Raw genomic sequence first — 23,999 nt, 5'->3', positions numbered from 1 at the left:
TTACATCAGAAAGACGGGAGATATAATAAAATAAATCATATTGCTAATAGACCTGCTTCTCATCCTGTTGCATCCTTGCTATTCATGAAAGCCAAAACGAAGGTCAGCTGATGGATTGACCTATCTTTCGCTAATCGAAATCACAGCACAGTCGCTCTGTGTTTGTTGCTACTATAAAGCGACAGCTACTCTTCATGGCAGAGAATACTTTTTTCGAATGTAAAACTGGACCTAGGTTAGCATTCGTAGCACAGGTCATGGATGAGGTTACAGCGCACCCAAGGCATCTCGAGTTCTTACCTTGATGGCCTCAGAAATACTGATCAGAGCAACACGTGAAATGTAGCTTCCATCTCTTTTTGGTTTTGGAATGTCGGTGGAACATTGTAGGCAACATTTGAACATCTTAACCAGGCTGTACCTTGACACTTTCCCTGATTATCACTGGCATCTGAATATTTCTGTTAAGATTGCAGAAGATAATTTCTTCTAAGATCTTGCTAGCCGCTCTCCACCCCTCCCCACAGACAACCTGCCTTTCCAAAAACCTGCAAGTACAATGAACTTTAAATAATTGTGGGATGTTTAGTTTTCAGTTGTAAAGTTCCAGGCCCGCACGGGATATTGATTGCAGAATCAAAAATATCTGACATTTCCATTCAGTATAGATATGTGATGTTACATTTGTCAAATAATTACTTTTGTCTTAATTGTGGAACCGGAACCTTTCTAAGCAAGGGAAGCCTCCGAGCCAGTCATGTTGGCTATTTGCTAGAACATGCAAAAACAAATACTATGACCCTACTATCGCTGTCTCATAGCCAAATACCTTAATTTGCTCCAAATTTTATCCAATTTTTCCTTAAAGGGTACAAGGAGTCTCGAATCTATCACATCCTGTAGTGAAGCATTCTATGCTTCAATGATACTCTCTGCAAACAACCTTAAATTTATGAATCCTCATAACTGACTCCTCAACTACAGAAAATAGTTTTCTGTATGCATCCTATCAAAACCTTCAATTATTTTAGGTGCTCCTATTTTATCTCCTCTTGGCATGCTCTGCTGTCAGTGTGATGTGCCTCAATATTTCAAGTTGATCTTACCGTTATCTCTCACAATAATTTCATATCCTGCTATAGTAAGCCAACATTCCCACTTTCAACATCAGTTGTAAAATCCCATGTCAAATATTCAGTTCATATCTCTATCATAGCTTCATCCTCCATGTTTAGATTCCCTCATTCATCCCTGAGTGGCCCAAACCTTTCTCTAACTGATCTTTAACTTTTAATATGCTTGCAAAAGATGTTACTATTTCCTTTTATATTATCTGCTTGACTTTTTCCATGTCCCATTTTCGCCCCTCCAGTCTCTCTTTTTAATTCATTATCAAAGGAGGGATTCCCCTTTCCGGGGACTAAGTCTCCACGCCGGCGGGAAAACCGGCGCGAACCACTCCGGCATCAACAGCCCCCAAAAGTGTGGAATTCTCCGCACTTCCGGGAGCTAGGTGGATGCTGGAGGGGTAGGCGCCATGCCAGACGGCGTCGAAGGGACTAGGCGAGTTAGCGCATGCGGCGAAGGGTCGGCGTGGTTCCGCGCATGCGCAGACCGGTCGGCGTATTCTGGCGCATGTGCCGGGGGTTGTCTTCTCTGTGCAGGCCATGTTGGAGCCCTACAGGGGCTGGCGCAGAAGGAAGGAGTGCCCGCAAGGCACAGGTCCACCCGCAGATCGGTGGGCCCCAGTCGCGGGCCAGGCCACCGTGGGGTCGGATCCCCCCGCCCCGAGGACCGCATGAGCCAACTTATCTGCCAAATCCCGCCATGTGGGACCATGTCTAATCCACGCCGGCGGGACTGGCCAGAAACGGACGGCCGCTCGGCCCATCGGGGCCCGGAGAATTGCCAAGCGGGGGGGGGGGGGGGGGGGGGAGGGTCGCTGCCAATGGCCCCCGACCGGCAGGGCAGGTCGGAGAATCCCGCCCCAGATCTCATGTATTTCTCACGATGATCTTTTTTAATATTGGAACTAAACTTTTTCAGATGCCTCCATTTTTAGATTCAGTTTTTATTTAATATCCCTTATTTGCCTTATTTTGCACTCCATTTCATATTTGGAAATTTCCCACTGCTGATCTTGTTGACTTGTTTACTTTTCTGCTCATTTAATTTGGGGCACATTCCCTTTGAAATTTCTGAATATTGCTTTTTTCCCAATATGTTTTTCTATTCTGTTTTTACATTGAACCCACCTAAGCTGTGGTACAATTTTCTTTTGTGCCTCCAACGTTCTCCATTTATTTACCTTTATTTCCCAGAACTAAATCAAGCTATATTTATTTATCTTTACTGGCCCTAAATGGCTACTAAAAGGTGTTCTGTGCTTGGAGCATAAGAATGATCTTTATCCCAATCTGCCTTGGGGTGGTTGCATGCAGCAGTGTAGCCCTGTCAGTCTTTGTATGTCTCTGAACTACGTGGATACCTTCACATCGACCTCATTCCCCTTCTTATTGTCCTGTATTTCGCATAAGGAATTGTTCCATTTCCCTTTTTTTAAAAACCGCCTCCTCTCTTTCCAAATGATGAGTTTTTCTTGGGAGTCTGCTCTACCTGTCTTATTAATCTTGTGTAAGAACTTGAAATCCCTGCAGAAAGCAAACAATTCGGATGCACCTCAGATTGGGAGGTATTTTAAGTGGCATTCCATAGGAAACAGTGGCTAAAAGCCCATCAAAAGCATGGACCATTAAACCGCTATTGCTGTAATAAAATGCAATATCTGAAGATTCTTATCCTTTGAAAAGCAAGAGTTTTCATTTTCTATACAGTTACATTTTATGGCCGATTTTTATACCATTAGAAAATCCTTGGTTCCAATGCCTTGGGTCTTTTGATCCTTGGATCAAAGTGACAACAAATACAGTTCAATAGAATTCACTAACATGCAATTCTGCCTGTTCAATACGTGAATACAGAGACAGACAATTCCATAGCACTTGTAAATATGTGGTGTAATGATCCTGATTTAATATGTTAACATGTGGATAATGCATTGCAATATCAGTGGGCTGCATCCATTCATGGTGAAACAATGGTGCTCGCTGTTGACTTTGAAAAAAGCTGCTCCCAGAGATCTAGTGAGCTTTGTGGCACACACTCCCCCTTTCCTGATGTCAGTTTGAATCATTCATCAAATTAAAGGGATCTCCAGGCATCCAATAGCAGTGATGCTATCAAGCAGGATAAGCAGCCGATCACATTGAAGTATTCTCACAGACAGCAAGCCAGGAAGTAAAAAACACTAAATCTATTCACTCTTAATTTTTAAAGACGCCGAAATAAATGATTGGGACATATTCTTGGTATTCAGGTGGAAGGTAATACATTGGGCTCGATTTGACCACCGTGTTCCGCCGAGAGCGGATCTGGCACACCGGTTAAATAGGAGGAAAGGCCAAAATCGAGATTCGTGCCGGGTGCAAATCTGTTTGCTATCTAACCGGCCCGCTCCTGATGGCGAGTTCCGGATCACATCCAAATATGGTGAGCATATCATGAACCCTCATTTGCAGGAATTTCCACCTTATTAGTGAGGCAACGGCTTCCTGACAACTAACCGGCTCCCCAGTGAAAAATCACCTGGGCGTTCTTTAGGGCTCCTTTTTAAAATCCTGAGCTGGCACAATGGCTGCTGAGAGGAACTGTGGAGGGGAGTATTCATTTCCAGTTTTCTGGCATGCCGTTATTGCCTCAGGCACTGTGGAGGGGGTGGGGGATGTTTTTTGTCTTTGAGACCTTCAAGCCATCTTTAAATATTGTGGATACCCATAACAGGGGCAACTACAGCTGCTGCCTGTCTGCACTTCCAGGACAGAGCCCTGCTCTTGGTTATCTGCTGAAGATCACTTTAACTCCCTTTGACTGTGAACAGCCTCTAGCTTCCCAGCTGAAGCCACTAGTGATGAATTGGCCATGTTAGTTGTGAGAGCACTTCACTATTTTGTGAAAATGAGCTGATATAGCTTTGTTTTGGTGCCAATATGGAACGGTGACATTTTCTTGATGATTAATGCTTAGTGTGATCTGTGGAATGTTACATTGTTAATTTTCAAATCATTGTTACTGTTGACCATTTAATAAACAAAATATTCTCCAATGGCTTCTCTTGGGTACAAGTGCCATGTCCCAGACGATGATTATTGCATCGCATTTCAATCAAAGTATGTCTGAACTCCAGAAGCGTCAGCATCATAGAGGCTGCAGCCAACAATTAAACACTCAGGCTGGGCTTCAGCACTGGGGATATCCTCGCGACCACAGGGTAAGTGTGTGGATCGGTGGAAAACACCTGAGCATGATCTTCCTAATGTTTTCGGTAGGGGCCTGAGTATATCGGGGCTCTTGCTGTGGCCGGGGATGAGTGTGAGGTTTTCTAGCACAACTGACTCGAAAGATGGCACTCAGAGAAGGTGGGACACGTAAGAATGGGGGAAGCTTGGAGGATTTGACAGTTCTGGGTGAAAATCCTAACAGATTATCAATATCTTTCCATCTCTAATTCCATACAGATATAACAATAAGGCTGGTTATGTTAGTCCCGCAGAGACTTCCCTTGTGCTGCTGGTGGCAGCCCAGGTGGCCAGTTGCTGGGGAAGGCAGCAACGTTGACGCAGGCTGGAGGGGCACCCCATGCGCAGAGGCCGCTGCACACCCTGAAGATCTGGCCACCCATTAGGCCAAGGATGAACCCAGACGGGGACGCCAGCGATGGCCCAAGGTGTACAAGTGCTGTTGGTCTTTCGAGAACAGCATTTTCCGCAGGAGACTCCATCTCAACAAAGAGACAATGTGGCACCTGTGCCATGTCCTCGTGGACTTGGCACCACGTGGAGGAAGAGGAGGACATCCACTCCAGCCATGAAGGTCACCACAGCCCCAAACCTCAATGCATCCGGATCATTCCAGGGCTCGAGCTGGGACTTGTACCACATTTCCCAAGCTATAGCCCACAAGTTCATCCGTGAGGTCACGGATGCCCTGTTTGCCCGGGCTTTAGACTTAATCAACTTTGAGCTTGACCAAGCCTACCAAGATACCCAGGCTGCAGGATTCTGCACCACCGCCGGGTTGCCCCGATCCAGGGGGCAATTGATGGCAGGCACATTGCCTTGTGTATACCGGGGCATCAGGGAGTGCCCGTCATTTTTACTTTTTAAAATATTTTTATTCCAAAGAGTGCAACAGTTTCCACAGTCATAAACGACACGCACAACCATATTACAGACAGTTTGTCATTTTATATCTTTACCAATTAACTAATTCTACCTCTTAAACAACCACTCGCCCCCCCCCCCCCATCCCTATTAGCTGCTGGTGTCAAGTAGAGGCGGAATTCTCCGCTCCCCACGCGGCCTGGGAGAATCGTGGGAGGGCCTCCTGACATTTTTTACACCGCCCCGGCGAACGGCGATTTTCCGAGCCCGATGGGCCGAGCGGCCGGCCCTTCACCCCCGTTTCACCACGGCAGCAACCACACCTGGTCGCTGCATTCGTGAAACGGGCGCCAGATGCCCGTTTGGGGCATCTAGGGACCCGATTTGGACAGGAGCACCGCGACTGTGCTCCGGAGGGGACAGGTCGGGCCAGCGTCCAAAACGGACGCAATCTTTCCCCTCTGCCGCCCGGCAAGATCAAGCCGCCACGTCTTGCCGGGCGGCGCTGGAGAAAGACGGCACCACACATGCGCGGGTTCGTGCCGTCTGCGCGGTGATGTCATCCGCGCATGCGCGGGTTGGAACCGGCAACCCGCGCATGCGCGGATGACATCATGAAAAGCGCCGTTCGCGCGTCATTTCTGGCGGCTGGGAACGACGGGGGCCCACTCCAAGCCCCCCGGGTGGGGGTGAATTAGGTGCGGGGAGCGGGCCCCGAGGCCATCGTGAACCACGGCCGAGTTCACGACGGCCTCGGCGATTTTTGGCCTTAGCGGAAAATACCGCCCTAGATCTTTAAAAACAGAGATAAACAGCCTGCACCTCGAGTGGAATACCTCTTCTGATCCCCTCGGGGCATACTTAATCTTCCCCATTTGCAGAAACTCTGCCACATCCTCCAACCTCACTGAAGCCCCAGGTGGCGCCAGTGACCTCCATCCAAGTAGTATCCGTTGCCGGGCAATCAGAGAGGCGAAGGCCACCACGCCAGCCCCCTTCCCCTCCAGCAACTCTGATATGCCGAAAATTGCCATCAAAGGACATGTCTCCAATCTCACCCCCGCGATCTGCGACAAAGTCTCAAACACTGATGCCCAGAATGCGCCCAATGTCGGGCAGGACCAAAACATATGTACATGATTCGCCAGCTCCCCTGCACACCTCTCGCACCTGTTCTCCATCTCCGGGAAGATCCCACTCATAAGCGCTCCAGTCAAACGAGCCTGTGAATGACCTTAAATTGAATCAGACTCGTCCTGTTACAAAAAGAGGTTGAGTTTACTCTGTACAGTATTTGACCGCACCCCTCCCCCCCCCCGCAACATGCCTCCCCCAACTCCTCCTCTCACTTACCAATATTCCAGTGGTTGCTCAGTGATCTTGCATCTAGATGTGTCCACAGGATGCAGATCAGAGTGGAGGCAACCTGCTGCTTTCCACGCCCTGTGGCCTTTGATTCCCTTTGCGGGCATCCTCTGGAGAACCTGGAGCTGGGGGCGCCGTCTGGCTTACCCGTGTCACTGGCGTCGCTGTGCCACCATGTTCTGCTCGCTGCCCTTGAGCCGCTGCACGTGAGATGGGCCGGTGTCAGGAGGGAGGGATGTGGAAGAACTGGAGACCGCCATCGTTTCCTTGGTGACAGGCTTCGGGTTGGCCTCCAGCGCTTCCTCCTCCTGACGGTGCCTGTGGGACCCTGAGCATCTGAGACCCTGGAACGGAAGGGCAGCTGGAGTGAGCTCCAAAGGCCTCATTGAGTCCATCCTGGCAGCTCCACATTGTCTGCATAATGGTGTTGATGTCCTCAATCATGGTCTTCAGTGACTGGGCCATGCTCTGCAGTACCTTACAAATGTTCACCTGTGTCTGGGACATGTCCCACAGTGATTGGACAAGATATCAAGGCTCTCAGCCATGGTCGTCATGGACTGAGCCACACCTTGAGGGCACCACCAATAGAGATGCTGACGTCATGCTCTAGGTTTCCCACTGCGGTTGCCAGACTGGTAGTGTTGGCCACAATGTCACGCATTGTCGGCATCATCTCCAGCGCCCGTAGTCTTTGGGACTCCTCCAATTGGCTATGCGTTCGCTGAAATCACTGTCTGAATCTCACAGCTGTGTCCTATCATCTGCAGCTGATCTGGGAGAACCTCGTCCAGAGGCTCGGCATCTGACTGGGACTCGGCTGAGTCCTGGGATCCAGCAGATCTCCGACCGCTATCTCTGTTGGATGTTCCTGCCTTCACCTGATGTGCATCAGCAACTGTGTGATGCTCAAAAGATTGTTCCCCAGATGCCTATCCACTAATGTCGCTCACCAAGGTGGTATGTCTCTGCACTGGTGGAAGGTGGGGATAATAGCTGTGAAGCCTCGATGAAGTCTCCTTGGAGCTCTCCTCTGGGGTGTTCACTTTGGTGGTGAGGGGGGAAGACTCTGGAAGGCCCGGCCTCATCAGATGGAGACCCTGAGAGAGAATGGACATGTGGCCAGTGAGAGGGAAGGATCATTTTATCTGACATGAACCACTCACTTGAGACAGGTCATCTGGTGAAGGTGCAAAGGATCCTCACCTCTGCGGTGCAGGCCAACCTCAATGTCAGTGACTGCCCTCTCCCTGGACAAACCCATGATTTCCAAGGCCCGTTCCTCATAGGAGATGAGGACTCGAATCGCTTGGTTTCCACACCCTGTCTTGGCCCTTTCCCACTTATTATGGGTTATCTTTCCCTTTGTGGACAAAGAGGGCATTGTGAGCCGCATGCTCGATGGTTCGGGGGGTTGTCCATAGCGTGTGTGTGGGCACCGCACTTGGACAAGAAGGGGTTGTGCTGGTGGGTGCCAGTGGGTTCTGAGGAGCAAGCACGAAGATTGGATGTGGGGAAGGTGCGAGGTATCGGCCTGTGATTTGTTGGGGGGTAGGGGAGGTTTGGGAATTTGAGGGATGACAGGCGGAACTGATGCCAAGAGAGAGGTGGTGACTTATCCTTGCATCTCAGTGGAGGACGTTGGTCTTCCGACATTGGTCGGCGGTCTACCTGGTCATGCTGCCTGCACTGAGCCACTGCCACTGTCTCCCAGGTGGTATTGGTGACCCTGCTGCTGGTCCTCCGACTCACTCTGGGGAACAGGATGTCCTGCCTCGTATCAGGGACGTCGAGAATCCTGGCCAGGTCGGCATTCCCAAAGTGAGGAGCAGGTGTGTGCGCTGCCGTGCTTGTGTGTTGACAGGGAGTGAGTGGTGAGGGAGTGTTTAAAGGCAGCTCCCCCTTGTTAGTGGCGAGACACTGAGGCATGGGTCTGGTAAATAACACAACGAGGCAGCCAGTAATGACGATAAGCAAGTGGGAGCTCATTTCCGGCACAAAGTGCCGTTCTATACAGCTGCGATCTCGCCAATGCGGCTGCTGTAAAACATCCCGTCAATCGCATTCGAAATCACACCTCAAAGGTTTTCTGTTAAATTGTGCCCGTTATGGAGTTTGCACATTCTCCCCGTGTTTGCGTGGGCTTCGCCCCCACGTCTGATCTTCATACACATTTTCGCCCCCACAATCCAAAGATGTGCAGTGGAGGTGGATTGGCCACGCTAAATCGCCCCTTAATTGGAAAAAAAAATGAATTGGGTACTCTAAATTTATTAAAAAAAAATTTTGCCCATTGTAAACAAACTTTTTTGAAAGATCATTTTAAACATCTGGGGCTGGATTTTCTGTTTCAGGGACTATGTCCCCACGCCGTCGTGAAAACTGTGGTCTTTTACGCCAGAAAAACTGGCATCAAAAGGCCGCAGATTCACAGCCTTGCAGGGGGCGATCGGGCAGCTGTCGTGGAGCTCGCAGCTCCAGCTGCCAATACGGCCCCTGTACTTCCGGGTCAGAGGCCGCACATGCGCATGGCGACGGCCTCCAGCCGCTGCACCGTGCTCTATGGTGGATTCAGACCGCGGACCTGGACCGTGGAAATAGTGCCCCTGATCAGCTGCACGCCTGATCCGGACTGCCCGCACACATAGCCCCAGTCCCAAATGAGGGCCCCCCTGCCCTCCGATCGGACCGCCCCCGACTGTGGTGGCCGTGGACGGAGTCCGCAGCCGCCTTGCGAGTATCCCAAATGGCAGGACCAGATAAGATCCATGGCATCGGGTATTCGGCCGGTTGGGGGCGGAGAATAGCGGGGCAGGCCTCTGCCAATGGCCTCAGGTGGTGAAAACTCTGCACGACGTAATTCCCGAGTACACTGCTTTTCGGGGGGCAGAGAGGTGCTGAACCGAAGCCGGTTCCAATTTCATGCAGGATATTGGATTCTCCGCCCCGTCGCTGAACGCGATTTCGGCGTCGGGGTGCTGAGAATCCAGCTCCTGAAATTTCTTATAATGGGGCAATGCGGGGCTGGATTCTCCGCTGTAGGATTGTCCGTTGTGTCAGTAGTGCACCCACACCCGGGGATTTCCGACGGTGTGGGGCTGCCCATAATGGGAAAATCCCATTGGTTGGCTAGCAGGACGGAGAATCCCACCATCGGCGGGGGTGCGCACACCAGAAAACTGATGCGGCAGGATGGAGAATCTCACCTATCATATTCAATAAATACTTTGTCAGGACCAGTCAGGCTGCGTAGGAGTGGTCATGAAATTAGTACATCATTAAAAGCCCCAGATACACCTCATTAGGTACTTTTTTCAGTGTTTTTTCAGGGGGACCTATGGTATAAAAGTGAATGTTAGAATCATAGAATGATTACAATACAGATGGATGCTAATTCACCTGTTGAGCCTGTGCTGGTTCTCTGCAAGAGCAACTTTGCTAGTTCCACTCTGTGTTCCCTCTCAGTTGCATGACCATCGGGAATACATTGCAAAGGGAACAATGGGCCAAATACAAGCAACTTTTATTTCAAAATGTGTACTTAAAGGGACCGGACTGTGCAATAAGACAGCCACAAACAGCAAACTGAAGTTATAGGGAATATTGATTCCACTCCTCAGCCTTTCCCCGTTTCTTTACGGTTTTTCCCACCTGCAGGTGCTTATCCTCTTTAAAACCCATGTTTTAATCTGCCCCCATCACTTTAAGCTGGCTCCTTGGGTTCATAATCATTTGGCTAATTTTCCCCCATTCACTCTGTCTAGAATCCTCGTTGTTTTGAACACCTTTATCGAATCTCCCCTTAACCTTCCCTCCTCTAAGGAGAACTATCTCGACTTCTCTAATCTATTTGCAGCTCATCCCTTGAACCATTAGAGAGAAGGGGCGGGATTCTCTGACCCCCCTGGGGGGTCGGAGAATCGCCCGGGGCTGGCGTCAATCCCGCCCCCGCCGTGTCCCGAATTTCACCTTGGCAGAGGCGGAAGAGACCCCCTCCCCAGCGCATGCACCAGTATGACGTCAGCAGCCGCTGATGCTCCGGCGCATTTGCGGACTTACGCCGGCCGGCGAAGTCCTTTCGGCCCCGGCTGGCGTGGCGCCAAAGGCCGTTCACGACAGCCGGCGGAGTGGGAACCACTCCAGCGCGGACCTAGCCCCGCAATGTGAGGGCTTGGCCCCTAAAGGTGCGGAGAATTCCACACCTTTGGGGCGGCCTGACGCCAGAGTGGTTAACGCCACTCCGACACGCCGGGACCCCCTGCCCCACCGGGTAGGGGAGAGTCCCGGCCAAGTTTTTTAAAAATGAATTTCCTGATAACGATGGAAATAACTGAAGGATAAGATTTTACGCTTCGCGATTTCTTTCTAGATCAAATTCAAAAACATCAACATAGAGTAAACATTATTTAACAGCCAACCGATATTCCAAACCAAACGATACTTCAAACTAAAGAGAAAGTGCTTTGTATTAAATAACTACTGTAAACAAAATGGATCTTATGAAATAGTTTTACATCACGCTGCATTTCTGGCAGATATACAGCATTAAAGACTAAGTCCCAAGCTCCTCCCAACTTTCTAGAAGCCCCCCTTCTCTCTACAACATTAGGTCAAATCTTCCAGTGTCCTTTGAAAATCTCTCCACTCCGCCTACAACCCATTATTCTTTCAGGCAATGTTCCATTGCTGACAAAGCCAGCATTTGTTGCCCATCCCTAACTTCCCTTGAATTGAGTGGCTTGCTGGGTCATTTCAGAAGGCAGTTAGAGTCAACCACATTGTCGTGGGCCTGAAGTCACATGTAGGCCAGACCAGGTAAGGATGGCAGATTTCCTTCGCAAAAGGACATTAGTTAAGTAGATGGTTTTCACAATATTCGATAACAGCTTCACGGCCATCGTTACTGAGACTAGCTTTCAATTCCAGGTTTATTAATTAATTGAACTTAAATTCCTTCAGCTGTCGTGTGGCCTCTGGTTTACTAGTCCTGTGACATGGCCACTATCTCCCTCTATTTGGGCAGCACGGTAGCACAAGTGATTAGCACTGTGGCTTCACAGCGCCAGAGTCCCAGGTTCGATTCCCTGCTGGGTCACTGTCTGTGCAGAGTCTGCATGTTCTCCCCGTGTCTCCATGGGTTTCCTCCACGTGCTCCGGATTCCTCCCACAGTCCAAAGACGTGCAGGTTAGATGGATTGGCCATAATAAATAGCCTTTAGTGACCAAAAAAGGTTAGGAGGGATTATTGGGTTACGGGGATAGGGTGTAAGTGAGGGCTTACTTCGGTGCAGACGTGATGGGCCGAATGGCTTCCTGCACTGTATGTTCTATGTACTCCAGAACTGACTTACACCAGCAAGAACCACCGTGGTGACTCCTTGTTCCTAAATCTCTAAGTGTCCCTTCAGTTCTGTGTTCTTTGAACAAAGTACCAGTTGTCACTGGCATTTTGCCTGGCTGCCTACACAAAAGCAATCTTTACAACCTTCTCTTTAAACTCCTGCTGTTGCTTCTCTACACTCTCTCCATGCTCCTCACCAAAAAGAAGCAAGGCTTGAAAACTCTCTCTTGATTTTCAATAGATTTCTGTTTGCGTTTCTTTATCCGTGACAACCAGATCACATGGACTGGTCTCCAGGTAGAATTTAGTATGACCGCCATTCTTCCTCTCCATTAAGTTGTTTCTCTTTAAATTAAAGGAGAGATTTTAAAACATAACCATCTTGTAAAATCCGAAGTTTGTCATAGTCCTCTCTAAAGCCTTCACAAGCTTTCTGAAATGGGGTACTCAGAATTACACTCAATACTCCAGTTGTGGTTGAAACAATTAAGGTTCATCAAAACTTGTTTTTGTATCTGGGCCTCTATTTCATCTGCCTTTTTGTCCAGGTTCTCAAGCGGCCAGCCACTTTAAACCATTGGTACATATATATATAACTGTTCGTACAACCCTTTCAGAATTGAAACATCTGAAGATGACACAAATTATCATTTGAATCAGATTTTTAAAAATATTAATCAATTGAGATATGTTATCAGAACTTCATGGTCATATTTGTTTCAAAAGCAAGCAGACAGCAATGGTTGAACACTTGTTGCATTTGCCTTGCGTTTTCTGAGATTGCAGCAACAGGGCCCAGATCCAGTTTACTTTCAATGGACGTTTCTGGGGGGTGTTTCAGCGATGTCAGTGGAAAAATACTTACTTTTTAAATGTGTTTCCTTTTGCAAAACTTTGAAATTGTTGATGTGTAAATTTAGTAAATGAGTCTTAATATATTGTGATTCATGTTACAATCTGAAGTCAGATTGTTTTCATTGAAGTAAATGGTTGCAAACAATATTCTAGAATTTTAGATTTAGAAATTCAGATAATCAGAGTGACAGGTTGCAAGATCACATTTTAAGCAATGATGTAAGGTTTGCAATAATTTAAATTGGGTGGAAACAAAAATTTCATTTAATATGCAAAGGTATTTTTTAAACAGGACTGAGTGCATTATCTGTGTTGCAAAGGTGAGACTTGGGAAATAGTGACCAAAACATAATTAAATTCACGTTAAAAAAAGGTGAAGAATTGTGGGTTAAAATCCATGCTTGCTACTCAGTCATGTCTTGAACAGGGCATATACATCCTACACTTGCGGATCATATGCATCGTGCTTTAATACCATCCTAACAGGCAGTAAATTGCACAGTTCCAGTTGAGTAATATTTATGTGTCTAACCTAGAGAGGATTAGGTCAATAAAACTGGTTTGGGTAATATTTATTTATGTGCTGTTACCATTTTCAGTTAAGCACAAATTACATGATTAGTCCGATAAATGGCATTCATTACAAAATCAGTGAAGTAAAGAAAAACGCAATCACACTTGGTAAGAAATAAGGCAAAAATTATGTTGGGAAAGAGTTTTAAAATCGGGCAAATGATGGACAAGTTGTGCAAGTAGAAAAATAGTTGAGGGAGTCCTATTTGCCTTTTGGTGATTTGGAGATGTGAAATGATACAGTAAGATAAATTACTGAAGACATTATAACACTCATTTACTGTTCAACCTATTTAGCAGTTGATTGCACAGTGGGAGATGTGGAATTATGTAACTTTTGATTTGTACTTCAATTTAAATTATAGCTTGTATTGCTGTTGGTGCTGTTTCTTCTTGTGTAAATTGACTAATTCAAAGTATGGTCAAGAAATTGAAACAAGTATTTAACTGCTGTTTAATTAGTTGAAAGAATTTATGTTGTTCAGATCTGTTTGCAACAGAAGGGGTAATTTTCTGATTTCAGAAATTTGGACATGGTGATTTTCCTGAACAAGTTCCAGGCAGTAAGGGTCTTTGGCAAATTGGAAAACTGGCAGCTCACACCGCCACCACATTAACTCTTTTTCAACATGACTTTATGTTCCCCAATGCTCAAGTCAGAATTAGAGCTTTAATTGTTCAATAGAGCACACTGATTGTTTAATAGACTGCACCTGTATATAAAGGGGATACAGGTGGCACTGTGGCGTTGGATGAGAAGTGACTCTAGGACACAATAAAATTGGAATTAAAGAAGTCAAGTCTTGCTTTCCAGTTTTTATTATTGGGACACCATTGGAACTAAAGAATCATCTTGGCTCAATTAATAACATTCTCATCCACCAGTTGCTAGCTTGTAATTTCAAGCCGGACTGCAAGGGCGCGATTCTCCACTCCTGGGAAAAATCGTGAAGGCCGTCGTGAACTCGGCCGAGTTTCACGACGGCCTCGGAGCCCGCTCCTCTCACCAAATTCACCCCCACCCGGGGGGGCTAGGAGCGGCACTCCGTTATTCTTGGCTGCCGGGCCTTGACGCTTGCGTCAAGGCGGTGCGCCGAGAATGACGCGTCGTCGGCGCCGATGTGATGTCAGCCGCGCATGCGCAGGTTGGCCGACTCCAACCCGTGCATGTGCGGCTGACGTCACAATGGCTGACAGCTCAAACCCGCGTATGCGCGGTGGCCGTCTTTCCCCTCAGCCGCCCCGCAAGATGTGGCGGCCTGATCTTGCGGGGCGGCGGAGGGGAAATAGTGCGTCCAATTGAGACGCCGGCCCAACGATCGGTGGGCACCGATCACTGGCCTGCCCTTCCCGAGCACAGTCGTGGTACTCATTCCCCACGAGGCAGCGACCGCCGTCGTGAAACAGTCGCGAACGGCAGGCCACTCGGCCCATCCGGGTCGGATAGTCGCCGGTCGCCGTGAAAAACGGTGAGCGGCGATTCATCCGAGCAGGGGGTGAGAGAATCGCGGGGGGCGCCAGGGGGTCGTGAAATTGGTCGGGGAGCACTCCCGTGATTCTCCCACCCGGCGTGGGGAGCGGAGAATCGCGCTCCACAACTTGAGCACATAAATTAGGTTGACTGTTCACTCCGATGGTGCCTTGTATTACGAGAGGGGATTTCTTGTAGATGCAACCTTAAATCTTGCTTGTTCAGATGGATGTAAAGAATCTGACATTAGTATGCTTACAAGAGCATCCCCCCCACACAAATAATGCAATTCATACCATTTGTGGGACTCATCTATGTGAACTAGCAATTGTTGTTGCCTAACAATACTGACTGTACTTCAACTGTTGGTTGTCAAGTGCTCTGCAATGTTCTGAGGGTATGACAAGGTGTCATTCATTCATTTATAATAGTGAACTCATTAATGACCATTCATTCATTTATATTGGTGAACTCATTAGTGGTATGGATCAGCAGTAAAATCTAAGCTGTTTGAACATTACGGATTATATTTTGAATCAGACGTGAGTGATAGTAGTCAATTGAGATACAGTATCAAAACTGTTATGGTCACATTTGTATCAAAAGCTAATAGTCATCAACACTTGAAGGTTGGTTGAGTTTGTCTCGGTGTTTTCTGAGATTGCAAATCAAAGGGTTCAGTTTCAGTTTAGTTTAGTATCAGTGGAAGTTTTTGATGGTATTTAAGCAATGTCAGTGGAAAATGCTTACTTTGTACATTTAGATGTGGTTCCTTTTTACAATACTTTGAGCTTGTTGATGTTAGGCTTGAATAAGCACGTCGAAAATGTTGTGATTCTTTGGTACAACAACCTGAAGTCAAATCGCTTTCATTGAAGTAAATTATACCAATATTCAGAATCCTAGGATTTCGGATTCTAATTGTAAATATCAATAAACTTGTCTTCAACTCCTTGCCTATTTTTATAGGTCACTTTTGAGAAACATTGTTTAAGGAATTCACAGGCTGAGCCTAAGGTGGCGTTCTCAGATGCAAGTCTGTTTTATTGAATGATTGTTTTCGGAATGATACAGGGTATCTAAATATTAATCTTTGTGCCTAACTTTCCGACCGAGGTTTTCGTGGAAATGTTGCTGTAGAACCACTTGATGGCAGCATTGATGCACCCATAGCAATTCCGTTTGCCAATGAAAACATTATGGTTGAATGGTTTTACCGACATCAAATAGAGCATTCCACGTTGTGTACACGGCATAGTAGCTAGAAGCCAAATGAGTGGTGCTAAGGTGTTTTCACATATTAACAAACCTAATTATAGTGAAGAATTCTGCCACAATAATTGGGTGACAAGCATATGGGATAATAATATGATCAGTGTATTTTGTTGCCAATTTGCTGCAACAACTGCTCTTTTCCACGTGGTGGGGAAATCTGGATGGCTTATTTGTGAGGGGAATAGGGCGAAATAAAATTGAAGCAAAGTTATGATTACTGTCAGACTGTGCAAAGGATAGGTGAATATCAGCCTCTTGTCATCACGCTTACCTTTGCTGAACTTGTGAGGTCAATAAACGTCTTGCTGCACTGGTGGGGGTTTCAGGGAATGAAGGAGTGGCGGCTGCCAGCGCCACATCCTTTCATACATTCTTGGCAGCTGTGCTGAGGGATCTCTTGCCAACCACGTATTTCGCAAAGTTCCCCAGAAGCATTTCAGCGTTTGCTGATGAAACTTGCACCTTTTCCAGCCCTCACGAAATTGTGCTGAGCTGAAGCTTTTGATTTCTGGTGGGGTCAGAGGCGTGGTTGTTAGTTGGCTGAACTCATGCTGCTGGTTGTTTGATAAAAGATGAAGGATCCTGGAATTTTAGGGCCTTTGCTATTGCAGTTATTTTAATCTTATGGCATGAAGGAATATTTTGGAGCTGACTTCTCGATAAATATAATGATGTGCATTTTCTTTTGGTCAGTGATTGCACAGCTAGTAATTTCACAGCATGCAGTTGCGGATATTTCTGTAGGCTTGCGAGCCTGAGTTACATTAAAAAAAAAGAATTTAGGGTACCCAATTCATTTTTTCCAATTAAGAGGCAATTTAGCATGACCAATCCACCTACCCAGAGCCGGGATCGAACCTGGGACCTCGGTGCCGTGAGGCAGCTGTGCGAACCACTGCACCACCGGGCTGCCCCAGAGTTACACTTCTGAAAGAAAAACATGTGAACAAGGAGGAAAATGAATTTGGAAATGTACGGTGGCACAGTGGCTAGCATTGCTGCCTCACGGCGCCGAGGTCCCAGGTTCGATCCTGGCTCTGGGTCACTGTCTATATGGAGCTTGCACATTCTCCCCCGTGTTTGCGTGGGTTTCGCCACTACAGCCCGAAGATGTGCAGGGGAGGTGGATTGGCCACGTTAAATTGCCCCTTAATTGGAAGAAAAAAATTAATTGGGAACACTAAATTTATTTTTTAAAAGGTACTGCTGCCGTACAGTGTACGGGGTTTGATTCCGGCATTGGGTGACTGTGTAGAGTTTGCACATTCCCACCGTGTCTGCGTGGCCTCCTCTGGGTGCTCCGCTTTCCTCCCATGGTCCAAAGATGTAAAATTAGCTGCAATAGCCATGATAAAACTGCCCTTTGGTGTCCAAAGATGTGCAGGATAAGTGGGGTTACGGGGTTGCAGTGATGGGGCAGACGAGTGGGCCTGGGCTCTTTCATTGGGTCGGTGCGGACTTGATAGCCAGAATGGTCTCCTTCCTGCACTGTGGGGATTCTATGCATTTATATGGCTTGGCCAGTTTCTGATCAATGGTGACAATGGAAATGGCTTTGAATTTCAAGGGGAGATGATTAGATTGTTTCTTGTGCCATGGAGCCACCTCTTCCTTCCGCGCCAGCCCCTGTAAGGCTCCGCCATGGCTGGCGCGGAGAAGCCACCCCCCTGTGCATGCGCTAGAATACGCTGGCGGTTCTGCGCATGCGCTAACTTGCACCGGCCCTTCGGCGCCGGCTAGCGCGGCACCAACCCCTCTACCACCGGCCTGGGCCCCGGAAGTGCGGAGGATTCCGCCACTTCCGGTCGGCCCAATGCCGGAGTGGTTCGCTCCGTTTTCTACGCCGCCGGAGTGCCATCGCGAGGATTCGGGAGAATCCCGCCCTCTACCTTGTTGCCATATCTGTAAAGTGATCATCAAGTTAATTAACTGCTCAACGTTCTGCTGTGAAATACTTTTTATTCCACTTATACTTATGTATGACAAACACAAAATATCCAAGCTGCAAAATATCTCTCTCTCTATATTTAGATTGATAATCATACTGAACTTCTCCCATTATTGGTAAGTGCAGCTGGAGGCCATTCGGCCCATTCTGTTTGTACTGGTTCTCGAAAAAGTCATCATGACCGAGTGCCACACCCCGCCTTTTCCCCGTACCCTGCACATTTTTTCTATTCTGTTCAAACAATCATCTAATGCCCTCTTGAATGCCTCGATTGAACCTGCTTCCACCACACTTCCAGGCGGTGCATTCCAGACCCAAACCACTTTTTTTTTCTCACATCACGTTTGCATCTTTTGCAAATCACTTTAACTCAGTGCCCTCCAGTTCTTGATCTTTTTATGAGTGGGAACAGTTTCTCCCTATTTACTCTGTCCAGCCCCCTCATGATTTTGGATATCTCTATAAAATGTCTTCTTCGTCTTTTTCTTTCCGAAGAGAAATCCCAACCTCTCCAATCTACCCTCATAACGGAAGTTTCTTATCCCTAGAACCATTCTTGTAAACCTCTTCTGCACTTTCTCCAATGCATTCATTTCTTTGCTGTGGTATGGCAGTTCAAACTGTACACAATATTCCAGCTGACTTCTAACTACTCTCCAGCTGACTTCTAACTACTGACTTGTATAAGTTCAGTATAACCACCTTGTTCTTGTACTCTATGCCCCTTTTAATACAGCCCAGAATATTATATATTTTATTGACTGCTCGCTCAACCTGTCCTGCCACCTTTAATGATTGACACACATGTACACCCAGATCCTTCTGCTCCTGCACACTCAAGAATTTTGGCTGATATATCTCTGTAATATTTGGACTCAATGCTATAAGTTGCTCCCGTAGGCAGGTTGAGAATCTTACTTTTGGGAGTAACATATCTACTTGTACAGTGGCAGGAGCTGGGATGTAACAACAAATCTCTTTTGTGGCTGGAACCTGAACTGTGTCCATTGCACAGGCATTTAATTAATCTCTCTGTAGGTGGACTGAGGCAAGACAGAGTTTGAATTATTGAACTGCTTGGTTGTGCAGTGAGGCACATATATGAAGCAAATAGTTGTACGATTCACATAGTTTATTCAATCCAACCTTTATTCATGTAATGATGCAACATAAGAATATCCGATGCTAGCCCAGTTCAGTAGACCATCTCACTTGACTTAAATAAGGGATCTACTCGCTATCCTCCTGCATTTCTTATCTCGCTGTCTCGGTGAAGGCTCTCAAAGCTTTTCTTTCCACAAAGCTGTTTGCCCTTGTAGTTGTTTTTGTTTTAAAGCCTCTCTCTGTCAAAATGCACGTCCATCTTCTTCTTCTTCAACCCCCTCCCCACTCACAAACAGAGATCAGGGGCTTTTACAATCCCGTGGCTGAGAGGTGTTTTCTGACCAGTCAGATAAGCGAGTGAATCATTTCTTGTTTGGTGTCCAGGAAAAATCGCTTTCATTTAGTCGGCTAAATTTGTTTTGTGTGACTTCTGGCCTGCAGCTCAGCATAGAGCTGTGTCCCCTTTTTGGCTAAACATCAATGTATAGACTCTGTGCGGAGTCTGCACGTCCTCCCCGTGTGTGCGTGGGTTTCCTCCGGGTGCTCCGGTTTCCTCCCACAGTCCAAAGATGTGCGGGTTAGGTGGATTGGCCATGCTAAATTGCCCGTAGTGTCCTAAAAAAAGTAAGGTTAAGGGGGGGGTTGTTGGGTTACGGGTATGGGGTGGATACGTGGGTTTGAGTAGGGTGATCATGGCTCGGCACAACATCGAGGGCCGAAGGGCCTGTTCTGTGCTGTACTGTTCTATATATAACACATTTTAAAGTAGCTTGTATCTAGATCCTTAACCGTGGGAAAACATGGTCAAAAATATGCAGGAGTAACCCACTAGTGCTGCAGGGTTAAGTTTAAAATGTGCTCCTCTTCCACATAATAAAATGGTGTAGTGGCAATAACGTCACTACACCAGGTCCATATGTTTACCAAGACTTCCTGCAGTCAATGATTTTGAAACCTCTTTCCAAAATCCAATAATTAGCCCTTAATGGAAATATCTGGATGAAATTCTGCTGTTGTCATAGAATTATGAATTAAAATGAATCTGTTATTTATCTGCAAAAAACGTACACCAGCATAATCCTCTGCCAGATCAGTTTTGGCCCGTGCTAGTCTGAGCTGCTGCAGATGTCACCTACAACCTCAATCGTTTTTTAACATGACCACACATGATATTAGGACAGATGCGATAAGCTCAAGCACTCTCCATTACGATACCTAATGTTGGATGGCTGCAGAATCCCAACCTGTCAAACTGAAGCTGCACTGCTGTAATCTCTTTTACGCAACATATTGAAAAGGGTACCCTCGAGGATTATTATTTTAATTGATTAAGACAGTACTGGTGCTTCAAGTATCAATTCTGGCTGCTCAATAACTGCTCAAGTTGGCACCATTTCATTAAAGCGTGCTGGATCAATTTTCTATTTGTTTATTAACACATCCTGGTAAAATAAATAATGTTAAAACATACCACTTGCATGTGATATTACCTGTAAATAAACAGGCAAGTTGAACAAACAATTCTTCCATGAAGTCATTGCCTGATAAGGTTAATGTCATGAGTTTTTCTATTACATGGACATGCATACTATGGAGGTAAAGAGTGCACAGAGTTGAGCAATTGTTTTTCTGTTCATTTTCTGCGTTGTGAATCTCTGCTATTTGTAAGATTCATATGGGTCTTGATGGGACTTCGCCCTGGCCTTTATTTATATAAACATCTGGAAATGACAGGCAGGAAAAGGCCAGCTGAGCCCATCACACCTTATTTATTTTTCCATTTCAGAGTTGTTAGTTTTATGGATATTATTATGAAAAGTAGGTAGTTGCTGATCTGGAGCTGTTTATACGAAAGGTCAAAGACCAGACAGGGTCATTCTTCCCATTTGACCCTCATCCCCCTCTAATGCAATTCCTCCATTGTAGCCAGAGCCTGGGAGAGAAATCGCGGTGCCAGGTGCAGCCGGCCAATGGTGTTTCCCATTGTGGCCACCCCCACGCCGTCAGAAAATCCGTGGGCATGAGTGCTCTGCTGGCGAAGAAGGGGAACCTGCTGACGAAGACTCCCGCCCATAACTTTTTTTTTACAAGGCCGCTAATTAGTTTTAGCAAGGAAATACCATATAATTAAACATGGAAGAATTGGATTTTGACACAATTCTCCTTTACTTCCCCCCCTAGTTTAACAAATACAAACAAGATCAGCACAGATTACAAAGCACATTGTAAACCACAATGGTCTCATTAGCACAAAGTCCGTTTAAGCACACAGATTAGCTGTGGCTAAATACACACACCCCACTCTGAACCACAAATGAATGTCTGCGGATTTCTCCTCTGAGTCCACCAAGACGATTGTCACATGCGAGTTTACAAACTCTATTCCTAAAAACACGCTTTAATAATCATCTTTCTCAATAAGGCTTTCCATTCGCAGTTTGCTCCCGAAATACAGTCCAAGCTTTCCAAATGACTCTTTTGAACAAAGCTTCAACTCCATTTTTAATAGAGAATCTATTACACCACCCCCTTTAGGATTTATTTGTCTTGATTGCTGTACAATCTGTTCACAAATGTTTTAACTCTCGATTCCCAGACTCTATTAAAATGGTATCAAACGTTTGATTTACCTCTGAAGTCTGCTGTTCCACTTTAAATCTGGTTACTGCAATTGTTTCTTTAACTCAGAACACTTTGCTTACTGTTCCTTGAATTCTTCTGAAGAATATCTTGGTCTCTGTTCTCTTAACTTAAGGCATCTTAAGATATTCCTTCTGTCCCAGATCCCTGGTTATCTGGACAGTAACTTCCTTGGAAGTATGCCTCTTTGAAGAAAAAAGGTGCATATGTGAGGTACAGGCAACTAAAAACAGATAAAGCACTTGAGGAATACAAGGAAAGTAGAAATGAGCTCAAGCAGGGAGTTAGGAGGGCATAAAGGGGTCACAAAATATCCTTGGCAGACAGGATTCAGGAGAATCCCAAGGCATTTTATTCGTATACTAGGAACAAGAGGGTAGCTAGAGAAAGAGTTGGCCCATGCAAGGACAAAGGAGGGAAATTATGTATAGAACCAGAGGAAGTAGGTGAGGTCCTTCATGAGTATTTTGTATTGTTATTCACAAAGGAGAGGGACATGCTGATTGGTAGTGTCTCAGAGGGATGTGTAAACACTTTAGAACAGTTCGCTATTATGAGTGAGTAAGTGTTAGGTGTGTTAAAAAGCATTAAGGTAGACAAATACACAGGACCAGATGGCATCTATCCCAGATTCCTGAGGGAGGCAAGAGATGAAATCACTGGGCCTCTGACAGAAATCTTTGTGTCCTCATTGGCCACAGGTGAGATCCCAGAGGATTGGAGGACAGCCAATGTTGTACCGTTATTTAAGAAGGGCTGCAAGGATATTATGGGTAATTATAGGCCAGTGAGCTTGACGTCAGTGATAGTGAAATTGTTAGAAAACATTCTCAGAGATAGGGGCCAGGATTCTCCGGGGGGGGGGGGGGAGGCACAGGCGCAGGAATCGTGCTACGCTGCCTTGACGCCTGCCCGATTGGTCGATTGTCTGGTGCCGATTCTTGGGCGCCTGTGTGATCGCCGCCGTGCCGGTCGAGGGCCATTGAAAGCGCCTCCCCCACCCCCGACGATTCTCTGGGCCTCAGCAGGCGTGTGTTTCGAATATCTATATAGTCCAATCCAAATGCCAAATGCTATTTGATAATTATAGTCAATACATGGCAGGCCTAAACGTTTTTCAGATTCTGGAACAATCACACAGGAATGTTTAATTTGTTAAAATGTTTTATAACCAATTTCATGAAAATCCCTGTGTACATTTTCGAGGTATTTCAAGAAAATATTTCTAAAATTATCAAATGTTGAATACTTTAAATAGCATTTAGCTGAAGAGGGGATGGAAATGAAAAGTAAGTAAATATATATCAACTGAGTTATGGTCGTAATATAAAATTTATTGCACTTGGCTGAAATTATTGTGATGTTCGTAATGTTTCTTACCGTTGACAGATTTGGAAGAGATCTGGAGCTTGGTTTTACAAGGGATTGCCAAAATTCATTCTACCATTGAAGAGCACTGCTAGAAACAGTGAGCTGCACTTGCGACCTATTCAGATGGAGCATGGAAAAAGTATTATTGTCAACCGATCGTACAGTTGGGCGAAAGGAAGAGGTTGGTGTTTTACCCTCTCTGCAGATGTATTACTGCCCTTCTCATATAACCTTCCTTTGCTCCTACGCCCCAAGAATATTAACTTCCTTCATCAACTGTACGTCTCTGTGTCAACCTTCTTACTCCACTTCCACCCAGCATGCAACAGTTATCTGACAAATATCTTCCTTAAGGTCTTGTAACTGAGCATCTAAGCCCTTAAACTCCCTCAGAAAGACCCCATGTTACTTCTGTTTATGTCATTGGTTCTAAATTGGACCATTCAATTTTCGGTATTTTCCACTTTTTCTGTGTACCCTGAGATGCCAACACACTAAAGATTCCTGGTTATGATTACTTGTCCAATGATGGAATTTAAACTATAACCATTCTTCTATTCTAGTAATTTATTTGCAACTTACACCGCTATGTAGTCTTGCTCAGGGCCGCCATTATCTCATGTTTTTATCCGCTTCAAAAATGCAACACTTTATAAAAGCTCCCAACATTTTTGTCCCCACATATAGTCATGTATCTTTCAACTTCAGGAAGCTACTAATCCTGGTAGCACAATGGACTGGGACATTCTATTTAAATGAAGTTAACCCTGCAAAATCATTGCATGCACTGACAATTAGATGGGTGACCTTGGCACACTGTGAGAAAAATGCTGAATC

General features: G+C 46.1%; 1 protein-coding gene across 7 annotated transcripts in view; it reads left to right on the top strand.

The window, feature by feature from the left end:
• The window catches only part of LOC119974848 (rab effector Noc2-like), a 253,248-nt gene that overhangs the window by 160,035 nt on the left and 69,214 nt on the right, over nt 1-23,999 (top strand). For all 7 annotated transcript variants that reach the window (XR_005462586.1, XR_005462585.1, XR_005462584.1 and 4 more), the window contains exon 8: nt 23,181-23,343. Coding sequence is in view for 4 of the 7 variants with exons in the window: in XM_038814146.1 (XP_038670074.1) it covers nt 23,181-23,343 (163 nt within the window). In the remaining 3 variants the exon portion in view is untranslated. The remainder of the gene's footprint in view (nt 1-23,180; nt 23,344-23,999) is intronic.

This window comes from Scyliorhinus canicula, chromosome 12, assembly GCF_902713615.1.
Source record: "Scyliorhinus canicula chromosome 12, sScyCan1.1, whole genome shotgun sequence".
NCBI lineage: Eukaryota > Metazoa > Chordata > Chondrichthyes > Carcharhiniformes > Scyliorhinidae > Scyliorhinus > Scyliorhinus canicula.
This window is presented reverse-complemented; position numbering and strand designations above follow the sequence as displayed.